The 23526-nt window shown below is 39.5% G+C and overlaps 1 protein-coding gene across 21 annotated transcripts in view; it reads left to right on the top strand.

Annotated features, from left to right (window-relative positions):
- The window catches only part of BCAS3 (BCAS3 microtubule associated cell migration factor), a 373805-nt gene that overhangs the window by 120205 nt on the left and 230074 nt on the right, over positions 1 to 23526 (top strand). For all 21 annotated transcript variants that reach the window (XR_015703602.1, XM_087752408.1, XM_087752414.1 and 18 more), the window contains 2 exons: positions 2858 to 3122; positions 20094 to 20244. Coding sequence is in view for 20 of the 21 variants with exons in the window: in XM_087752408.1 (XP_087608534.1) it covers positions 2858 to 3122; positions 20094 to 20244 (416 nt within the window). In the remaining variant the exon portion in view is untranslated. The remainder of the gene's footprint in view (positions 1 to 2857; positions 3123 to 20093; positions 20245 to 23526) is intronic.

The raw sequence follows: 23526 nt of genomic DNA, 5'->3' as shown, positions 1-23526 counted from the left end.
TGCCTCTGTGGTTTCAGCCCTATTTTAAGTACTCTCTAACTGCAGCAAGTGTTTGTGATCGTTATTTTAAAGAGAACATTTTGGATTACAATGTTCCAAACTTTCTTCCTGAAGATCAGGAATACTTTTTTCTGTGTAATGTTTACATTGAGAAAAAACATCCTGTAATGGTTGTTTCCCAATTTCTTGGCTTGTGTTGTCGTATGCCAGGGCCGTTGTACGTGTTTTGAAAACAACATAATCCTAAGGATCCCTACTGAAAACTGAGTATTAATATAGAAACCTATACATTTCTGTTACGCAGTACAGTAAGATACAGGTTTTTTTCTCTATCATCTCATAGAAATGCCCTCTAAAAATGCTCTGCCAAATAACAGAAGAGAGGGTATGTGGTAGATGTGAGTGAAAGCAGTGATTTACGGAGTTTGGCTGTGAAATCAGTTAAAGTGTGGGAGGGAAGAGGTTGAAGAGGCAGAGGCGGCCTGAGTCTGTCCTGTAGATACAGCTCAAAGGTGCCGGCTCGCAGGGAGGTTGGTAGAGTCCCTTCCAGGTAGCTGTGGTTTCAGGGGAGAACGCTCTTCTGCAAGGAGCATGGAACTACAGAGCAAGACACAAATAGCTTGTGGTGGTGGCATGGAGCAAGCGGGCAGGACAGCAGAGAGGAGGGAAGGGAAAAGCTGTTTGCTTGGGGCTGGGACAGATAGATGGTTTTAGAGATCGGGAGGGGAATTTAAAGCTGGATCTAAAATGAATACCAAATATTTGGAAAACAGTGATGTGTTCAGAGGGGTCACGTCTAACAACAAGCATGGCCGTTCTTTGTGTTACTAAAAATTAGAAAACAGGGCCTTTGAGAGGAATGGTTGGAATTATATTCCAACAGCCTTAATGATTTTATTATAATGGTGATCTTTCTGTTGTAACTGAGAATGGCAATTTGTACACAGTTCTAATGTTTGATTTTTGACCAGTAGAAATTGCCTCTTTAAACAGCAAGTATGTAAATACTCCTGGTGCCATAGTTTTTTCTCTGACTCCACGGCTTTGGGGTTTCTTTTTTTGTCTCTTGTTAATCCCTGTGGGGTCTCTAATCCTTTTTGAGCAATCTATTAAGGTGAAACACTTTGTAGGCAAACTAGGAGCTCTAAGTGCTGTGACTTTATGTCAGTAATACCAGAATCACTGAAAGTGCAAAACCTGTCAGATTTGGGGGAGATTATTCAGCTATATCATTAGCAGATCATTTGGGTATGGCACCACAATTGAAAAGAGCAGGTGTGTAGCGCTGTTTTTTAGTTTATCTATGTAATGTTGATGAAGCATTTTGTGTCGTGACAGTCTGTCAGCCAGATATCTTGTCACAAGTCACAAGACTTAAATCCTTTTTTTATCTCAAAGGCTTCAGGGCTTAGTTGGAAACTTGCACTTTGATGAATACTTGCTGCTTTTGTCTGGAATAGCTGGAGTGCATTTCTGGAATATTTGTCAAGATTTTATCAGTGTTTACTCCAATTTGAGTACCTAGTGTATTGTAAAACTGGCTTCAGTGAAATCTTGAAGAATTTTATTTAGTTTATGCTGTTTAATAATATAATGAAAACTAATCCTTCGTCTATATGTTTGTTTGCCATGTTAAATCCCACTTGTGTATGTGGTTCTATTTAGTCAGCTTTTACCTTTAAAAACATTTTGGAAGAATTGTTTTAGGATTTTTTTTTTTTCTATGATAAATCATTTTAACCTAGACTACTTGTTTTCTTCAGTTGTCTGCCAGTATGGGGTTGGAAACAATCTTTAATCTCTCTTTTAAAGCATTCCTGCAGAAACAAGAATTTGCTTTCCATCAAAGCGCTGTGTAAAGCACACTTAAAAGAGAATTAAATCCTTCTGGACTTCGTATCTGAGATCTATGCAAGGAGTAACTATAGTAGAAAATATTTAACTGTATTTTTATATTTGCTTCAGGACTGACCATTTAAGCTAAAATAAGACTTGCGTTTCTCAAGTGGTGGATAAGTACTTGTATGCGTAAGAAGAAATCTAACTGGGGTCTTCCCTGGGACTTTAATAGCTGATTAATAAAGATTGTTATGCATAAAATGGAGTGGGTTTATATAGAGAAATGGCCAAAGTTGTTCAGTTTCTTCTTGACAAAATTTTAAAACCAAAAAAAAAGCATAGGTCCAAGGATACTTGGATGAACGGTGATTCCACTGAGGGATAAACTGATAGTAGCAGGACTAGAGACTATTATAGACAGCTCTTGAAAATACTGGCCATTGATTTTTGGTTTGTTAAGTTATGTAGGACATGGTATTTCTGTTGACTTAAAATACAGTTTTGAGTGCCAGTATTTGTCAAAATTGGGCCCAGTGGTGAGATGTCTCTCTTGTTCTCATCCCTCCCTTTTCCCCTTTTTGGGTAATCTCTAAAAATTAAAGTAAACAATCAAATAACAAAACATGTAATTGAAATGATTTCCCAACTCTTTTTAGAACTAAATTCTATTTGAAAATTACACCAAGATCTTGTGGCTTTCTGTAGTACTTTGCAGCATGGTTTGTTTTCGTAACTTCACGCCTGTTGAAAAGAAAAATCTCAGAATATGTTGAAATGTACACGAGCTTTGGAACTGGGTATTATACTGCAGCTTATATTTATAATATATACTGAATGTATACTGAATACTAAGTTTATTGGTATATACGCAAAAATTCAAGTTATTGCCTGAACTCAGGCTTTTTTATTCACGTTTCCAATTAAGATTTGTCTTTGTTTAAAACGTGATCGTCCATTTCCTTTGTTAGATGTGTGTACATTGGTGACTACATTCCCATTTCACTCCTCTGTTTTCTAGGTACAAGATATCTCCTTCAGCCATGACTGTCGTTGGGTTGTGGTCAGCACGCTTCGTGGCACTTCCCATGTTTTTCCTATCAATCCTTACGGTGGCCAGCCCTGTGTCCGAACACATATGTCACCCCGGGTGGTAAATCGCATGAGCCGCTTCCAAAAGAGTGCTGGGTTGGAAGAGATCGAGCAAGAGCTGACATCTAAACAAGGAGGACGCTGTAGCCCTGTTCCAGGCCTGTCAAGCAGCCCGTCTGGCTCACCACTCCATGGTAAATCCCTTTTTTTTTTTTTTTTTCTTTTTTTTCTTCCCCCTTATATTGTCAGGAAACCTTTCCTCCCTTTCCTCTTGAGTCGTTAATGCCCATGTCCACTAAGATGTTTCAGTACCTGCTGTGTAGCTGCCTGACTCAGAAAGATTTGGTTCCTAAATATCTTTGGAGATGTTGGCCTAAAGATCTTCATCGTCTTCCAGTTTCATGTTTCAGTAGTATTTGCTAGCAGCCTGAACAACAGAAATGTTGATTTTACTGGAGATTGCAAGAATTTGTTTGGTTCATTCTATTTGCCCACGTAGTTTGTGCCACTAAAATCAGTTTCATAAAATAAGGTGCTGCAGGTATTGTGCAAAATATGTAATGTATGCAGATGATATAGGAATGAGCCAAGGTATAAATACTTCAGAAAGATAGTTGTAGTTTTGCAACTTACTTAAGTAAACTATGCTATCACAGATGTGTTAATAATTTCCACTCTAAACTGAAAGTTTTGGGGTCTTCAGGTTTCAAGTTTTGTTTCCATCAAGCACGTGGTCAGTAATCTGGTCTATCCTCAAATGCAGTTACCTAGGATTCTCATTGCTCCTCGGCCTCGATGATCACGAAGCACAACTGGATATCCACAATAAATACTGTTTGAGGAGAAATGTGAAAACTAGGCAGTGTGAAGTGGATGGCACAGATTTTTGTCCACTTTGTGTGTGTGTGAGCAATGTGATAAATAATGTACAAAGGAAAAAAAAAACTGTAGGATTTGATCTGTACATCCTACTCCTGTCGTGGATGTGCTTTGGAGAAACCAAAAGAGCATGAAGGGGAGCCTCTAAAAAGGTTCAAAAATCATCATTGTCCCAGCTTCTCCCGTTTAGTCTTTGCTGTTCTTTTTGTTCTACTCTTTGATGAGATCTGTACTAGGAGCTGCTTTGTTTGGATTCAGGATTTGCTGCATCCTTACCCCTACTTTCTATTAAGAGTAAGTCACAGCTTCCATTCAACTGAAAGTTTAAATAGCAGTTTGGTACGGGTAGCCACCCTTTTCCAGTCTAAGAGTATTAAAAATGGCAAGGAACAGTCCATCTTCCCTAATTACGAGTAGGATTATAAGCGCTTGTGAAAGCGCAACTATGTGCTGTCATAGTCAACATCTTTGCTGCTATAGAGAGAATCTTTGTGGGATTTCTGAATCAAAGGAACATTTTTATGACTTCTTGATTATTAAGGGAACCAGAATTGTCTCAGAAGCAGCCTCTATTTTCTCCTTTCTTTGGACTTTTTTCTGCATAGCTGTTCTGGAGCCATGCTCTTCTGCCTGGAGCCACTGGAAGGCACCCAAAACGTGATCTGTAGCTTCCTCCTCCTTGGAGACATTTGTGTATCTACCATTTTCCTTTCTCTCTCATCGTTGTACAGCAGCTCAGCATGTCAGGCTTGAAACAGGCTGGGGAGTGCTGTAAAGGTTTACGATAGCACATCCAATCCCTTTTAACTGTTGACATCATGTAGAGGAGAGGAAGGAACTATCAATTTGTGTAGCTTTCATCCAACCAATTCTGTTTTCTGTCAAGGGAAGTTGCAGTAAGTTGTTGCCTTTTACAGTACTCTTAGGTACGTTTGAAGTTTTGAATAGATTTGACACTTTTTTTTTTTTAAGAAGAAACAGCAGTTTCACTTGCTCTAGGATCCTCAGTGGTGGACAGATTTTCTAGGTAGGAGAAAGGCATGCATGGACGAGTTACTGAGAGAAAGGGAGCAGATTTATGGGAGTGTCTCAAGAGTTTTAAAGCTTCAGTTTTCAAATGTCTGTCTTGAAATATAATAAAGAAATGAGATTCTTTTCAAGATCTTTACGCAGTCATCGTCGCTTGAAAATGAGCTCTGTTTAAACAATTAGCTCCATTTGAAGGCTGCACTTGGGCGCTGAGAATTAAGGCAGGAAGGTAACCTGGGTTTCTGGAGAACTTCATGCAGGTTGTGCTCATCACTTTCTCACGGTGTAGAAGGGCTTGAAGTTGGACACATACTAAGACTCTGTGCTGGAAACTTGCAAACCTTCGTATGAAAATTTGCCGTGAGAAACTTGTGGGGATTGTATGGAGGAGTTAGCAGAATTCTCTTCAAAAAGATCTTTAAAAAAAAAGACAAAATAATTTGGTTTAAAATAATCCATTTGGTAAAATATTGTAATGTTTTTAGTAATATTATTGCTGCTTTTTCATTTCAGTAATCTTTTACCTGGCTGAAGGCAGGCAGGATATTGAACCATATTATATGCCTTTTATAAAAAGCCATTTATCATCAACTTGGAAAAAACCCTGAAGTTCACAGTGACTTTCAGTGGAGGGGCTTTGTGTCTGTGTGTGGCAGTGGAATTAGCCAGAGACCCGTGATTGTTTTAATTTGTGAACTAAGATGCGTTCGCTCAGATTGTAACAGCTCCATATCATACTCTAATGTTAAATTATTGTTGCTTGGAGGAGTTACGGCAGTCTGGTGACAGGACTCAGGACTCAGAACAGAAAAGAGCAGTTCTGGGTTTAATTCTTCGCTTTACTTTTAACTCACTCTGTGACCCTTGGTAGCTTTTATTTGGCTGATTTTGTCTGTCAGCTTTCTACTGTGTAACAAGAATAATAATCTCTGTGTTCCCCGCATGTTGAATTACTTGAAGTTTGTAGTTTTCTTCAAGAACAACTGTTACTTTCTTTAAGCATCCTTCTAAATGCAGCTGATTATAATGGAAATAAAGCCGGCGATGGTGTCCCGGAGACCACCATTACACTGGGACAAATTGTTGATTAAGTGACAGATTCAGAGAAGATTGTGGTAAACGGGTTTTATTTCTGGAGGATTTTTTTGTGTGGAGTCGTGTCATCACGATTTTCCTTTTATGTCCTTTGCAATCTAGAAAAGTTTCGGTAAGCCCTAAGTTAGAAAAACTGCTGTTAATCCTTCTGCTAATATTTCTTTCACATTACAATAGCATTGCTACAACCTTGGGCCAAAAGACCAGGCTTCTGTGCACAAAGCGCTTGCTTTTTATCTTCTTTTTTGATTAGCAATTGTGACCTATTGATGTTAACTTGTGATTAGCTTTTGTTCTTGTAAATATTTTCAGAGTTCAGGCTTTGTAATATTTTTCTCACTTGTTTTTTAACTCCTAGTTTCAAAATGAAACTGTTTGCTGTGTATATAGTAGCAAGGCAATCTATTTACATTTGGTTCGGCCTACCCTACAAACTGTTTACCCACGCGATATAAGCCTTTACTGGGGATGGGGATGATTTCATTTCCAAATGAATCATAGTTTGGCTTTGTTCTTTTTAGTAGAATGAAGTAAACTGTTAAATAGAGGATGATAAAGAGAGATTTCCTTTGCACCTTTTATAGCTAACACAGATTTTGTTTGGGTTATTCTGTCTGTTAATCCAGCGAGGTTATATTTTTGTCATTCCGTTGGATTGCCAGAGTGCGTTGTCAGTAATATCTGAGTTAGATTGGGATCCTTTTATGGGCTTTTACTATTATAAGACTATTACGACATCAGTTGGTTGTGGGGCTGAACATTAGGGTAGAATATGGCCTTATGTGACCTTTTTACTTGTATAAAATGGGGTTTATGGTACTTACCCATCTCACAGGTACACTGTGTGGATTAATGGATGAGTAGTTGAAACGGAACTATGTCCTTGATTGTGCAAACGTATCCCCTGTTATCTTCGGGACACCTATATGGGAAGAGCAAGGAGCTTTTAGCTGTAAAAATGTAATGCTTTACTTGGAAGATTGAAAAATCTCTGTAACTCTTACTATTTTTATTCTGCAAATTAAAATTGACAGTATGGTATTATCATTACTTCTTGCACCACCAGCAAGTTAAAGTCTCTCTAGCTCTACTGGGAGATTTTTTCGGTTGTTGACTACAGGAATTTCCAGTATCGGAACAAACAATAATGTAGTAAGTTAAGCACACCTTGGATCTATAGCTGCACATCCACACCTAACTAAAAACATTCAATAATAACATGATACCCTCTGAATTTGTCTTGTCATTTTGTTGGGGATTGAAGTATTTATTTGGATGGTGTAGTTTTGCCAAAAGACTGTTCATAACATACAGTGGTTCTGTTTCAGATTTAATGCCTATGATGAAACGGAGTACATAAATTTAGAATTATGAAGAAACATGTTGTTCTGTATATATTGCATTCAGACTTGTATTTAGCTCTTTATAAATATTTTAGTATAGCACATTTTTCATTGCAAAATCTTTTTTAATTTTAAAAATCAAAAAGGTTTTCTCTCACTTTCCCTTCATCTGTTACAATCGCAACATGATAAAAATCCAAGCATAAAACTGGAAGTTTGATAAACATGCAGTCTGAGATGCTTTAAATATTTTCACGTTACTTTTCACTATTTCCCAGAGTGAAACTCCTTTTACTAGAAGAATTCTTATGGGAAAGCAGAGTTGAAAGGACTGACATCATCAGCCCTTCCTGAAAAACAGATTGGTTTCCTTTAAGTAACACTCACTTAAGAAACCACCTATTTAGAGAGAGGCAGACAAAAATAGTTTCAAAGAAAATTAACTGTATAATAACTTAAAGCACTGGAGGGCAGTTCCTTTCCAAACTCGAGAGCTGGCACTGTAAACACGAGTTGAAAACAGTTGTTTGAAAAGTCGCTATTAAGCTTTAATTTTTCTCTTTGTAAACGGCAGCTTCTCTCGGCAGAAAATAGTTTTGTAAATGTATAGAAACAGTAAAGCAAGCTACACAATTGGCCTGATTTTTTTTTTTTTTAAATGTACTTTTAATGTTCCTATTTGTTTAATCATTGCACTCTTCCACAGCATCACACTCGGCTGGTTTTTTATGTAAACGTACTTCCAAATAATTCCTTTTCCAGCTTCGTCTAGAAGGCGAAATTTTGTCTACAAATCCCTTTTTCCACATCATCGGTCTTTGCCCTGAGTGGTGTTGAAAGGCGCGGGCGCCTCTGCCCGCCGCGCCGCGGCGCGGACGCCCTGCAGGGGGCGCCCTCACCCCGGCCCTGCCGCCGCTGCCGCCGCCGCCGCCGGCGGGGCTGGCCCGGGGGGGGGGGGGGGGGTCCTCGCCTCGCCGCCCTGTGCTCCTCGCCGGCTGTGGTGTGGAAGGGTATTTACTCTGTATTTATTCCATGTTTATTCTGCTGAACTTGCTGCTAGGTCACTTTTCAGAGCGGTTGTTTCATTGGGGAGAATTTGCGCGGCGATTATACTTCGCTTCTTTCCTACCGATGACTCCTAACAAACTCTTAAGGGTGCTCCTGGTTATTTTAGCATAGATGTAACACTCTCACCAAATACTGGTAATAAGAATAGACCTTCTTTTTTATTAATGGAGGAAGAATTTACATTGCAGTCACTCAGCTACTGGTATAAACCCTCCACATTTGCTGCGCAATGGGCTGCCTAAAATGCATATCGATTCTCTTGATTTCGCGCTCTCATTTGAAGTTTCCCTTTATGTTCTTAAGGCAGTTGGGGAAAAAAAAATTAATTTACCTGGTGGGAATTTTCTGCTAACGACTTTTAGAGACCATTACTTCCTTCTGGAAGGGTCCCAGGGTTGTGCGAAGCCTCTTGGCTATGGAAGTGCAGGCAGAAGTCCCCCCGAGCCCGGCGGTTACAGCAGCCCCCAGATTACACGTGTAGAGCAGGGGAGAAGAGGTATGAACAGCTGACCATAAGCACCAATTTGGGTACTGGCCAGGAGCTTACTGGTTGTAAATGAGCTGTGTTTTTAGCTGCCTTGGGTTTTTCTATTCCTTTTTTTTTTTTTTTTTTTTTAATGGATAGAGAATCAGTGGAGTGAAAGAAGTGGGTGGTATATTTTGGATCGTTTCTGAAGTGGAAGGAAAAGATCCATTCCCTTCAGATAAGTAGGGAAGTAGACTGATAAATTCTGTCACAAGGGAAGTTTGTGTCTGTACATAAAGTGTTTTAGAAGTGGGCTTTTGTAAACAGTGTAGATCTGAGACTGGGGCAAATGTATGTTTGCCTTTAGATTTGAAAAAGAAGTCGCGAGTATTCCAGATAAGTTGAAAATTGAAGGAGACTGACATCAGAAGGGAATTGCAGTTCTTGAGATATGAAGTGTAAAAATATATGACTGAGTGATTTAGCACAGCAAATGCCACGGCAGTGGTCAAAGCGAACTGTTTCAGCAAGCTCGTGGGTGGACAGGCGGAGGGGATTTAGTGGGCAGTGCACAGGAGACCACGATGTCAAAGATGGATCGCGAGGTGAAAGGAAGGTGGAAGGCAGAGAGGAGTTGGATTACCACAGATGTGAGCGTCCCACTGAAGTTTTCCTGTCAAGATGGATGATTTCAGTCTTGGTAACATCAAACTGAAGAAAATTTCTATAGGGTCAAGTGTTGATGTGTCAGAGGCATGTACTGAGGGAGTCCAAGGAGAAGCGGTAACTGGATTTTTAAGTGTTCCTCTGAAAATGACTTAATTAAATGACATTTTGGGATTCTATTGTTATTTCAATTGTTCCCTCGATTACTTTCTCTTAATTTACAGTAAAACGATGTTTTTCCATCTGCAAGTCTCACCAGTTAACCAGGTATAGAAAAGATAGGCTAGTGTATTTCCTTCTCATCCATGGTGAGTAATAAAGACATCCTGCAGATTATGCATCCCTTTTGATAGGGTTTTGCAGTTCTTGCCAATTGGAAATTGATAAATAGCGATATTAGTGATGCGCAAGAAGGAACGTGCTCAACTGCTTTATGGCTTCTCAGGATGCTTTATGAGTCTGTGCAGAGGACTAGATACACTTGTATACAGCTGAACAGTGTTTTAAGGAGAAATGAGAGCGATCAGCATAAAAGCAGTCACTAAGATTGAGCTTTGAAACAACAAGCCAGCTGGAAAGAGTTGGTCACTGGAGTGAGTGATGCAGGAAAGGTTTTTTGAATGGCGTTCATGTCCAAAGCACAAAAGGGGAAAGGCTGGGATTAGGTCGGGAGAAGAGAGGTCTAGTACAGGGGAGACAGCGTGGTCCAGAAATTTGTTGGTGGGTCAAGGAATGTAAGTGGCATGAGGGAGCTGCGATCTGTGAAATGACAAAAAGTAGCTTTGCTCACCTGATACAAGCCTGTAATATGTTGGATCAGAAGGTGAGAAAGTAGAATCTAGAGTTTTTCAAGAGACCGTATCAGCTAAAGGAGGAGCTTTAAGTATTGAGGGTGTTGTATGACGAGTAAGGTTTGGCATGAAGGAAGGTGAAAGCATGTGAAGCTCTGTGCTAGTAACCAGCGAGGGAAAGGAATGGGACAAGAGCTGGTGGGAACGGTCATTTTATCGGATGGACCTGCTGAGTTCAAGCCCAAACACCTTCTGCTTCCCCGGCAGCCGGTATTCTGGGGCACAGCCACTGCCGCGGCTGAAAGGGAATCCGGGGCTGATCTGAATCAGATTCCCTGTGTATATGATCGGTGATTGATTATGCAGTAAATGGGTGCTGCTCTTGTTGTCCTTTTTCAGTTTATTATTCTTAAGTAAGGCATTTAAATCAACTGTGCATTTTTGGTAGTCTGAAAAATGTAAACAGTTTATGGAAAGAAACGTAAGCATTAAGTTTGGAAATAAAATATACTTGTATCTTTTAAAAGGTTTATCTTTACCCTTAAATATGCTGATTGGGCTTATTCTTTTTGCTTAGTCTTTGTGGGCTGTTAAAATCAGTTGCTTTTTCCCATCTCAAGGAAATGCATCTTTGACACTTCTCATGACCTGAGTCACGATGCTGTCACAGAGCCAGAAAACATCCTTAACGGTCACGGGTAAAAGAGCAGAGCTGCCGAGGGTGTGTGGTGGGTGGAAGAGGGAGAGAGATTGCTATGACTTACTTCAGTTCCTATTCTATGGGTGTTTCAGACAAGCCATTTATTATAATTATTCATGGATATTATTATCAAGTTCTCATATGCAATGGTTCTCAAGGCACTTTTTTTTCCACATAACTTGGGATAAATACTGTGTATTCAACCTGGATTGAATTCAGATGCTAAAATATTTGTGCTAATTGTTGCCGCTAGAGCAAGGGAAAATAAGGCATTGGTAAAAAGGGGGAGGAGGGAAGCCACAAATGTAGTAACATGTAATTCATTGTCAATACTAAATCCTAATAAGCTAAGCCCTTTGGGTAAGGGGCTGCTATTAAACTTCCCCTATCATCTCCTCACCCAGCACAGCTGCATACAGAGGTGTCCCTCAGAAATTCCCAGACCAGTCATTTGCAGTTTCTAAGACAAGCTGACCAGTTTTTCCGACTGTGTTGTCCCAATACAAAAAATTTAAGTTCGTAAAGACCATTTTATTCTGTATCATTTGGAAGAGAAGTCTGAGACACCCAAGTTTTCTAAAGTTCACAATGTGGAAGCGTCTTGGAGTCATCCCTGAAAGAAGGCTTTGAATTCAAAACTGTGTTGATATGAATTATGATTGATAGACATGACAAGGGGCAGTAATAGTGCATACTTGTTTTCTCAAGCGCTTCATCATTCACCAGCAGACAGTGTTAGTAAAATTCCCATGTGCAAAAAATTGGAGTAACAGAGCGTCTACACAGTGCCTAGAAGCTGCCTGTATGATAACCTCATTAGTGGAGTGTTAACTCTGAGCTCGCATAGTCCTTTCCTCAGAAGAGTTTGCAAACTCAGTCCAGCGCTCTGGTAGCTACAGCCACAGCTTCTGGTCCAGAGCTGGCTTACGGCCACGTGTTGGGGAGGATGGGCAGTGCACTTTCGCATTTGTTTGCAAAATGTTCCGTAGCTATACCCATAGGCGTTACAAGAAACTAATCTTGCAGTCTTTTAATCTGTGAAGAGTTGAAGGTGCAAGGTCTGGTACAAATAGGATGGCAACGCCTGGACCCCTCCCTGCCTGTGGCTGGTGCTTACTGGAGATGACCTAAGAGCAGAAAGGCCCGTTTGGCTGATTTTGCTGGTAACCAAAATCTGGAGCAAACCAGCTGAAGTGTTACTGCTGCCGCCTGCTTTAGGGCTATGTAAAGCCTGGAGTCAACAGCTGGCAATCAACTCTCGTTGTTGTTTTTACTTCAAGGAGAGTTTTGCCCATAAATGGACTTGAGCTTTGCACCAACAATATTTTTAGTTAAATAAATCCTGAAAGATGATTATTAGGCAAGGCTTGTGCATGTGGTGATGGAGGGGCTGTTCTCTAAGGAAATGCTTCAAGCCACCTTTAACTGTGCAGCTCTTTGAGGAGCTTTAGCACAGCAAACTGGTATCTGTACAAAATGAGGAGGGGAAACAGCAAGGGAAGAAGGAGACATTTGTTTCAGATTTTCAAGGAGCTATTTTTTACACAAGGCAGTTAACACTATGTCCTCACAGCTGCTGGTGAGAGGTGCCACGGGGCCCAGGACACTGTCCCTGCTCTGACAGAAATGGCTTCCTCTCCTTTTTGATTCCTCTGGACTGTCAACGTAATTTCTTTTCCATGCAGGAAAAGAAGAAATATGCATGGAGGTAGGTGAAATGGCCAGCCGTACATCACTAATTGTAGAAGTAAATGACAGGTTCAAATCCCAGCTTGAGGTTTGAACTGTTCTTTCATACTCCATCTTTCGCCAGGTAGAGACAACGGGCGGCAAAGGGGTCACGGCAGTTCCTTCTCTGTTCTAACCTTTGCCAAGGACAAGAGGGGATTTTTGGGTATCAGTGGGACACTTTATAACTGAGGGACAAAGTTTCTGAAACTGAAGATAGTAGAAGAAAGCGAAACTTCAGGAGGAGGAAAGGAATATTACGAGGCCATGTTCCGATTTTGAGTGGATGACGCTGACGAGCAGTTGGAAGAGCTGAAGTTCAAGGAGCTCGGGTGAGAGGGCAGAGGACTCTTGTCTCATCAGTGGCTGAGATACTTGGACTGGCGCTTGCATGTCTCGGCAGAGTGTTCTGACTTACGAGCTTGCCTGTCACCGTCACATGCCTTGCCTGGATACAAATAGGGAGAAAGTCCTGCTTTCTTAGGATAATCATGAGATTTAGTGCAGCTGTGTTTCAAAAGGTTCAATATCAAGTGGTTTTAAACATTATGAAAACAACCGGCTGCCTTATTTTCTCCCATCCATTTCAATGGAATCAAGTTAGTGATAGGTTTTGAACTTGCACCAGTTTAACTGAGAGAAAAATTTGCTCTAAGTAGCTAGGTCCTGTGCGCATATGTGTTGTAGCTAATACATAATATTCTTCCTTTAACGGGTCTAACGATATCGGAAATATTGAGGGTTAGTATGTGAAACGAGGCTAAATTTGCTAGGGTACAATTCAAGGAAATTGCAATGTAACTTTAATTGAGAAGCAATCGTTAACTAAAATAATTAGTTTCCTGACTTTTTCTAGGAAAATGTGTAACATTTTACAAAGAAAGATAAAACACGTTTGACTGAATAAAGTAAAGCGTACAAGAAAAAGCCCACTTTGGCAGTAACTGGCGCTCGTGGTATTGAGTGCGTTTCTCGGGACGCTATTGAGTTTTGTCTGTCGAGCTCTTCCAAACGACTTCTGCGAGCCAGCCTTGCTTCCGCAGGGTTCTCCGTGCGGGTCACAAGGCAGCATTTCTCACCAGGGCGCCGCTGTTTCCTCTTCCGACTGTAGTAGATTACAGATTATACTGGAACATGTCTGAGAAAAGGTCAGAAACGAGGGTGAAAGTCTTGGAACTGAAGCTGGGAAGCTTTCCATTCTCATCCGGGAAACTTTTTGTATTGAATAAAAAGCAAAGCAAAATAAACCACCACATCCATGACACTTCTCTTGTTCCTGCCATTTTCTGTCTGCCAGTTAAAAGGATTTTATTTCCCTTGCATTATATGATTAGTGAGTGTTTAGTTGAGGAATCTTCACTGTTACACTAAACAGAAATAATGGCCAAACACAGTTCATTTTCTTACAACTCGGCCTCCACATGATTGCATAGCCTCGAGTTACTGCGTTTTTATTTACCAAATTAAAGATGTTTATATGTAGTGTTAATGTCAGTAGACTACGTGGTACGCTTTGAAATGTAGTCTGTTAAATACTGTAAGATATAAAAGCTAATCAAGTGGGTTTTGAATTTTAATGACACTGCATTACTAAGCTTTTTGTATTGGAGTAATGGAAGAAAAATGAAAAAAAAATTAACATAGAATCATTTTATTATGAGGCTGACAGGTGCTTGATACCGCTTTAGTTTTTCATGTGAAGTATATAGAGAAACTAAAATCCTTATGATGGCTACATTCCTACCAGAAAAACTGTCTGGGCCAAGTCCCCTTGGCTTTGCTCCCCGGCAGGGTGGGATTGCTCTATGCAAAAGGGGATCCACAGCACTCGAATGAGGAGACGTGCCGTGTACGACTGAAACTGCCAGGGGAAATTTAATGGGTAAAATGATTTAATTTCAGTTTGGTGGTAAGTTGGTGTTTGCATCCCTTAGGTGTTAGGGTGTAGTTTTGGTTTTAAGCTCGGTTGTGAATTACTGAGTTCCCTTTCCATCTGATGGGCCGAGGCTGTTGCCTGCACGTGGAGCTGGGATCTGTGGTGGAGATGTAGTAGAGCTAGGTTTGAATCGGGCAAGAAGTGATTTGGTCGCGTTAATGTGGTACTATGCGTGGACTAAAAAGAAGGGCAAAGTAACAGCAGAGCTGTCAGTGGGGCTGCATCGACATAATTCTTTCAGGATCCAATAAAGTCTCTTTGCATAACGCTGGCTGCACTGTGCTGTATTCACAGATGAGCTCCTCAGGGCTGGCGGGAATATATCTGCCCTGCTGCATTTTGATGTATATTTATGTCATTAGTAGCTGCAAAAATCGGGATGTTTTTCTTCCTCTCTCCTCAAAGATGATCTCTGACAGTAGTGCCCTGAAGTATTCCGTTCAAATGCTGACCAGTTTGAAATCTGGCCTGAATTCATCACAGCTCTTAGCTGATGGGAAGAGGACAAGTTTACTGTATTAATTGCTTTCAGTTACTGAATGTTTTTTATACAGCGTTACAAGCTAGCAAGTCCAGCATGTTTCCCCCTAAGTGTAGCTTTCCTTTCATATCCAAGAATATATTTTGAAAACTTCGAGGTGTGTGATTTGATGAAATGTTTGAATCTCACGTTCATGCCTTAAGAGTATTTTATAGGTCTAACCATAATCGTAAATAAAATAATCATAAATAAACACTGCAGCCGTCAATAACTTAACATTGCAATGGCGAAGGTGGGTGGGTAGCGGAGAGCGACTCTCCTGCGTGGCTGTAAAGCGGCAGACGCCGCAGCCGGGTCGCCAGCCCCGGGCTGTGGTGAGGAGGGTGGAGGCGAGGGCGAAGCCGGGGGACGCGAGCCCGGCCGGGCCCGACCTGGGAGCTGCTCCTGATGTCTTTTCCACAGATGTCCAGCTTTGTCAAAAAACAGTAAATCTTGTGAAGTTTATTTTCCTTATAGCATCTGTGTTTTATAATGGTGCTTTTAATTTGTTTTTTCTTTGTCTGCTGGGATTTCTTTTGTCCGGCACTTTCAGGCCTCCCTTTTTTCCTCAGTGGAAGTGAGTCTGTTAATGATGGCTGGCTTGGGAATACACCCCGGCCAGGCCGGCACGGCAGCCGCTCCCTCCATCTGACAACAAAGCCCATTGTTGTTTTCTTTCTTCACTTTTATCCTCAACTTAATCCATTTTTCCTTTGAGTATTTGTGGAATAAAATGTCTGGAAAAGTGTGGCTCAGATTTTGGGTGGATGATATGATGGCAGTTTTGTTGCAGACTTTCGGCAAACAGGTACGAAGGCAGAACTAACTGATCATATTTTCTGTGTCTCAGTAGGCAACGTTTATCTAATATATTGCTGCACTTGTAAATAAACTTCTGCTGTCAGGCTACCAGAGCCACAATATCCCCGGCTTTTTGCAAGTCCCTTAGTAAAATTAATAAGAGATTTACCAGCAGCTTAAATTGAGACATGTGACTTCTTTTTTTACTTTTATTTTTCTCCAACACAAGTCTAAAAGGCTGAATTAGGATTAACTGTAGGAGTTCTTTTGACTTGGGTTTGGCTGTGATCAGGAATTTGGACCTTGGGTCTGTAATATTTCAGTGAAAATAACGCGAGCGCTTCCTTTTGCGTGCGTCCTGAGCGGTGGCACAGGCTGGAGAGGGAGCACAGGCAAATGGGAAGATACATACGGGGAAAATAAACCTTAGGCTAAACTGGCTTTAATGTATTCCGTGCACAGCTCTTGAACTGTCATCTGAAAATCTCTTCCGTGGCAGCCTGTGGAAAGACAGATACTTGACCAAAAGGACTTGCTTTGCACAGGGTCCTGAGTGCCATTAAGCTCACACTCTGGGCGATTACCAAAGGAAAGTGCCTCGTTGCTTGGGATGCTCTGCTGGAAATGTTTAGACTGATTCTTGAGAGGGCATATTTGCCATGAAATTGTGATGATGGTGATTCATTTTCTCTAAATTAATTGCAATAGAAAGTATTCCTTGAATAGTCAATAGGATGCGATTTGTGTGTAGCTGTCAGTATACAACCCAGCTAGCGTTTAAAGTTAAATTATCAGTACTAAGTGAAGCTGCTCTGTTTGCAGCTATAATTCCAGGGTTTTATTCTTTATTAATATACATATTTCCTTACAAGAATTGAATACATACTGTCCATATGTGGCGAGGTAATTTGAGTACAGGATTCTGCTGTATGAGAAATGTTTGATATTTCCAGCGGACTTAAACTTTGGCTTATTTGTTGCTTGTCCTTTGACAGTGAATCAACAACTGCTTGAGCTGTAGAAATAATGTTGATGCTCGACTGCCTTCTTTGTGCTCTTTTGGCCTGATATGGCAGTCCTGTGCGCACACAACTCCTGTTTACTGCAGGAGGAGTTTCCTACCTCGAAGGGCCGGAGGAATGGAGAGTGACTATCAAATTTCTGGATGGGTACAACAGCACACCGTAAAATTATGGGGATTTAAAATGACTTAGTAAACATAATGTGTGACACTATTTTGTTCCAATGAAATTCAGAATGCACAATACAGCTTTTGCTGAATGCTTAGGAAAGGAACAGCCCTTGTCATCAGAGTGCATTTACTGCATCCCCAAGGCTGTGCAGTTAAGACAACAAGCGTGTACCTCTCTGATAGGTCTGAGGCAACATCCAATGAAGACGTAACAGCACAGAACATTTCCATCATAAAAACAGCTAAAAATAATTCAGTGAAAACGAAAGCAAATATTTTTACTTTTTCTATTAAGCACAATTTTCTTTAACCTTACTGATCTGCAACATCCTAATATTATTGTAGTCAGATTTTCAAGAAAAACTTTATGTCAGAATTAATTTGTCTCCTTTTTGTAGCATTCCAACTTTGAATTTTTGACTTGTATCACTTTTAATTACATTTATTTGCAGTTAAGCAACTGAATGTTGCTGCAGAGAATATAGATTGGCAAGCAATAGTTATTGGGATGTATGTTAGGTATTTACAGCTTTTCCATTTGTCAGACCTGAATTTTTTTATCATGTTTGTGCTGTGAAGTGCTGTGCATTATGAGCCCTGGTTTAGTTAATTTTTTATTGACGTTTATATACATCAGATTAAGCTATACATTTAAAAATTAAATACTTGACCTCTGAATGTTTTCTTTCAAAGAAGAATCATCTTAGATTTTGGTCCCATTCAGCATCTCTTTTACGCATTTTCAGTTCTCTCTGTGTAGTTTAGAAATTTTTTTGTTTGCTTTGTGTTTTCTTTTCTTATGTGTGAGCCTAAAAATTTGTAGGATGTTGTTGGTACAATTAATAAAAAACTCTTCAGCAGTGACTTAATCCTGCAGTTTTCTGAGTATCCTTAACTGCCTTGGGATTCCTCAACTTGTGTGAAAATAAAGCGGCTCATCCTTGTGTAGGAAGGATGCCTGTAAATGCCTCATTTTTCTTCATGCAAATATTCTATTGACTCAACTGAAGGTTTTGCATATGGAAAACTACATGATGTTGGGAGCGGAGGGCACTGAGTAATTAAATGTGCCTTGAGAGAGAGAAAGAGGACTGTTACAACACAGTCATTTGGTTCAGTAGTTCATAGTTAATCATTATATTCCTAACAAGTAAAAGAAAACAAATTACAGACATTTGGACCCCCTCCATAGATACCGTCGCTGTTTGCTGTGTAGCAGGCAGTTACTCCTGATGAATACAGGAGAGCGAAACACTTTCCGAGAGGCCTTGATTACATGCAACAGTAACTAATTAGACAATAATGCAGAAAACTATTCATACTCCTTTCCACAAGAACCAAGAATGCATTGTGAAACTAATCTTAAAAAAATTAATTGCATCTCAGTCTTAATTTAAAACTGAGCTGGGTTTTTTTTTCCCCTTTCCTGTTTCTTTTTATTCCAAGTTGGTATAGGAAAATTACTATTAATGAAATCTGCTCTCTGAGACTTCAATAGGCTTGTTATTCATTAAAGCCTTGCTATTTCTCTTAAAATGTATTGACCAATGTTCAGGCCAGATACTTAACACAAAATACACTTTGTAATTTCATCATTTTTGTTATTGTGCTTTTCTAAGATGCAGAGGTCTATGGACTTTGTAGAAAAAACAAATAAAACCCCTAAGCTTACAGTTATATAGTATTAAAAGAAGGGTAAAGGAAGCATTGAGTGTCTTTAGGATGATGAGACATTCATTAAGATTTTTCCGCCTTCCTTTTCCTATTTTCAATCCATCTGAAGTACCATTAAAGCTTTTCAGGCAGCTTCCTGTGAGAAACCCTTTTCTGTGCTGTTTTTCTTCCTTGAAAAAAGGTGGCTGCTCTTCAGTCAGATTGTATGGATTTGGCCTGGGATTTGTATAATATCTGTGTAGAATGCATCGGTTGTTTAGGAACCTAATTCCCAATATGGCTCCCTTTTGATTAAGAACAAAGCCAGCATTTCACAGCATTATAGGAACACAGAAAAACAAGTTAATGATCTAAACCTTTTAATTCATGGTTGCTTGTCTATTTAAAGTACTTTTGATTCTGTTATAAACAGACTGGCCCCTTTTTTTGTTTAACTTCTTTCTTTGGTTTCTTCACATTTCTTTCTTTACTGTCCATGAAATTTGTAGCTAGTTTCCTTTTCTAACTGAAGAATGAGAGGTTGTGACTACAGAATGATGCAGAAAGTAAGAAAGCGTATCTAAACTGGGCGTATATCCAGCACGGACCTCTTTGAAACAAGCTAAATTTAGGGTTGTTGGGATTTTTTTGTTATGTTTTCCCCTTCCTTTTTTTGAGTACCTACATTTTGTGTTCTTCTGCTGCTGCTTTTTTGAATGTATATAAAGTTTATTACTTTTCTGATACTTTCTTGATTTTTACATGTAGCTTGGCATGGCTTTATTTTGTATAGTTGCTTGTTATTTTCCTCCAGTCTTAGTTCAGCAGATTACTATTATGTGTGCCTTTATCCGTAGAGACAACAAAAGCGACCTTTTCAGGACTTTCAATTACCAGGACTGTATGTGGTACTTTAGGAAAATAGTTCCCTTCCAGAATATTTTTTTTTTTCCATAGAGAATTGGAATCTAGAGTTTGTTCTTCAAACCAAACTCAAAAACATTTTGGTGAACAAAACTGCCAGGCAAGCAGCAAGAATAATTTCCTTTCCATGGAAGGGGACCTTATCCCCATATATAAAAATAAATCTTTTCTGCTTCCATTGTCATTTATTTTTAACCTGAAATGACGATGACTTTTTTAGATATGTTTTTGCTTACAGTAGGAGCTTGTAATTTCTTTTTTTTCTTTTTTTTTCCTTTTTTTTTTGGCAATGGCTTATTTCAGGCAGTTGTTAGAAACGATAAATGAAGAAAAAATTTCAGTAATGTGTTTTATTACGTCTCTGTCCCATCAAGGTAAATTGAACAGCCAAGACACTTACAATAACTTCACAAACAATAATCCTGGGAACCCTCGACTCCTGCCTCTTCCAAGTTTGACTGTGGTGTTGCCTCTCGCTCAGATCAAACAGCCAATGACATTAGGGACCATCACCAAACGCACAGGGTAAGTGTATCTGCACAAACCTTTCTTAACGTTGTTATTTATAATTAATATGGAAATAATTTGTGTTACTAGTGATACCTAGTTTTATTCCTTATTTTAATTTCAGTGTATGTAATTTAATGGCAGCAGGAACGGGGTGGGGGGAAGAGGAGACAAGGAAAGAAAACCAGCAGCAGATAAGTGAACAAAACCTGAAAACAAATCTCTTCAAAATTCAGGAGTGTTCATTTGGCTGGGTCATTTTCTTGCAGTCTGCCATATGGGAAATACTGTACGCTGACATCAGGAGAAGTTTCACACCAGGAATTGGTATGAAACATTAGCAGAGCTGTATTCAGTAAGAATAAGTTATGGTTTGTTGTTTTGGGTTTTTTTTTAAGTTTGTTTTGATATCCAAACTTTTCAAGCAGAAATTATTTTTGACCATCAGAAATGGAAAGACAGTAAGCCAGATTGAGTCTAAAGGGGAAACTTAATCCTGCTGTTTTCTTGACCTTATTTTTCCTCTGAAGTGACTGTTCTGTACTATGAAATTCACGTGTGGGCTTTCATTCCGGAGCCAGCTGCACTTTGGTACTTCTCACTGTGCCATGATAAAGCGCTTCAAAATATTTGTTGTGAAAAGCTCTACTAAATATATGTGTGTTATAATTACTAAGAAGATTTTGTGAGCTTCATGAACTGTAACAATTTTTAAGTTGAATGATACTGTTCAATCGTTGATACTTTTCTCTTGCTAAATTTCAAATCTTCAGTTTTTGTAGTTAATACATAAAGCTAGTGGGTGATTATTATATTTTTTCCCCCCTCTCACTGTTTGGTTGTTCAAATCCCTGAATATTTTCTAGTGAAAAGTCTGATTGATCCATTAATTTACAGATTGCTTTTATATTTTTAAGAAAAATAGATCGCATATGGCATGTGGTTGGACAAAACAATTGAGAGTCCTGCAGGTTCATAACATTTTCCTGTGTTTTGGCAAATGGGTGCAGGTGCTGTCTTGCTTGCTTCAGTGGTTTCTTGCTCAAACCCCAATAGTGAGGTGAATATTACCTTGCGTTTCGTGAACCGGGAATTATTTTTCAGGCGAGAGCTCACAAATATTCCCTCTCTCCCTGGCTAATTCCCATATTCTGTGCTTGAGTGTCCAGGACATCCTGTAAAATCTGTTACTGTTTGTTTAGTGCACTAAGTACGCATGATAAGGTTCTAAAGCTTACATATGTATGCACATATATACATGTGTATCTCTATATATGTCTATCTAACAATCCAGTCCTGCTGTCAGTGCTCTAAACAGGAATTTCATTAGGCTTGTTTGTTGAGCCACATCATGAACTACGAACACGCAGTTGCCCTAGGCACAGAGGCTCTCTGCAGATAAGTTCCTGAACTTCATAGATAATTGTAAATGGGCCTTATGAAACAGTAAAGAAGCAGTACAAGGGTAATGTGGTCGTTTAACTTCTTCCACACATACGTTTCAGTTGCTTATTTTTGCCTTTTTTCCTGCTTACAATTTAAACACAGGCAAGAGAAATGGATTGCGCTAGCAATCAGGTGAATTTTGAAAGTACAGAAAGGTGTGATCTTGGCTGAGGACAGGAGGGGAGGCAGGATCAGAGCGAGGCTGGTGTGCGTGGAGATAGGCAGGAAGTTACAGTTCCTGAAAGAGGGAAAAATATCAAAAAGGTCACTTGAGTACAGTCGGAGAAGGACAGAAATGTAATTCTGAGCTCAGTTGGTAGACTCCTAGAAATGGAACAGACACTTAGAACTAGGTGGGACAAGACAGAAAAAGAAAATAAAAAGCCATCTGAGGGTCTGCTGGGGGGAAGGGAGGGTGACAGAAGCAATGGTGAGGATGGTTATTTTAAAAAAGCACTTGGTTTACAACAGTAATTCATGCAGTGGCCTTTACAAAGGCTGTTTCCTTAATGCTGTGGCAATACCAGCAAGATTTTCCAGAACTATTGCAAATGTAATAAATCTGCATTTTTATGTAATGTTTTATTCTTAGATAGCTTAACCATATTCAGAGAGTGTTCATATTCATAGTTTTCTTTAAGTAAATTTTACTATTCACAAACTGTCTTTGTCCTATTATTTTGTGTAATTTTTAAAACTAAAAAATTTAAAATATTCAGCGAGGCTTATGTAAGGGGGCAAAACAAGAGTCATGGGAAATACCCTGCTGTGTAAATAGAGTTTTCATGAATGAAGATCATAATTTTCAGCGAAGCCCGTGTAGATGTGTAATGCTAAGCTGAGAGCTTCCTTCGTTTGTTCTGTATCCAAAATATTTGATGAAAGTACACGAAATTAACATGAAAAGCTGTATTTATAAAGCAGGGATTTAAGAGGAATGCCTAGGATCCAAGAAGCCTGGCATGCCTAAACTGACCAAATTGAGACGGCAGCCTTAACTTAAACCTCCAGGGGGCAAAGCGTGTGTTTAACATATTTAACATCTGCCCTCATATTTCTAGAAACACATAGCAATGTAAGTCTGTACAGTGTAATATTTAGACAGGACAGGGACCATCTGCCTCACTCTGAGAAGTGTAGGAGGCATGTATTACTGCAAATGGCAAAAGACAGATGTATTTACACCTACATGGTCAGCACCTTTAAGCACTGCTCCAAGGAAACAACGCTCTTCTTTGGGAGCAGCTGCTTCACCTTGTGATTGTGCAGTGATCAGAAAAGGAGACGAACTCGCTATCAGTTGGATTTTACAGTCGCTATTCAGTGGCCCTCAAAGCAGTTCCTTTTTTGTTGTTGCCACTTTTATAGAATTACAAATTTAATCTATTGCAGTACATTTCTAAAAGTAAAAAGCAAAACTAAAAGAATACCATATAATTAGCAGTTCTGGATTTGTGCGTTTTATTTGCTTTTAACATATGAAAAGCTTCTTTAATACTAGATATCTTAATTAAGTTCTGCAGGTTCTATTAACCAAAAAGTCAAGTTGGGGTTTTTTTATGCTAGTATCCAAGACAGCAAAATATTTTTCAGGTACTGAAAGGACTGATCAGTGCTTTTAATATTATCTGTCTCAAGCAGAGCTGCAAAGCATGTCATTTTACTTGACAAGTGGAATGGCAGTAAATTTTTTTAAATTGTTCACAGTAGCCCTGTGGGAATGAAAGACCAGAATCTGGAGTTGTCTCATTGCTGCACTGTTCATCACAGGTGCTTTTTTCTCATGTGAACTTGTGGGTTTTGGAACGTTTTCTGATCAGTCATTAAACTCTCTTATTCTGAATACAATTTACA

This window comes from Nipponia nippon, unplaced genomic scaffold (assembly GCF_047370975.1).
Source record: "Nipponia nippon isolate SJK-2023a ecotype South Korea unplaced genomic scaffold, ASM4737097v1 scaffold_15, whole genome shotgun sequence".
NCBI classification, from domain to species: Eukaryota; Metazoa; Chordata; class Aves; order Pelecaniformes; family Threskiornithidae; genus Nipponia; species Nipponia nippon.
The sequence above is the reverse complement of the archived record's forward strand: the minus strand, read 5'-3'. Positions and strand labels throughout refer to the sequence as shown.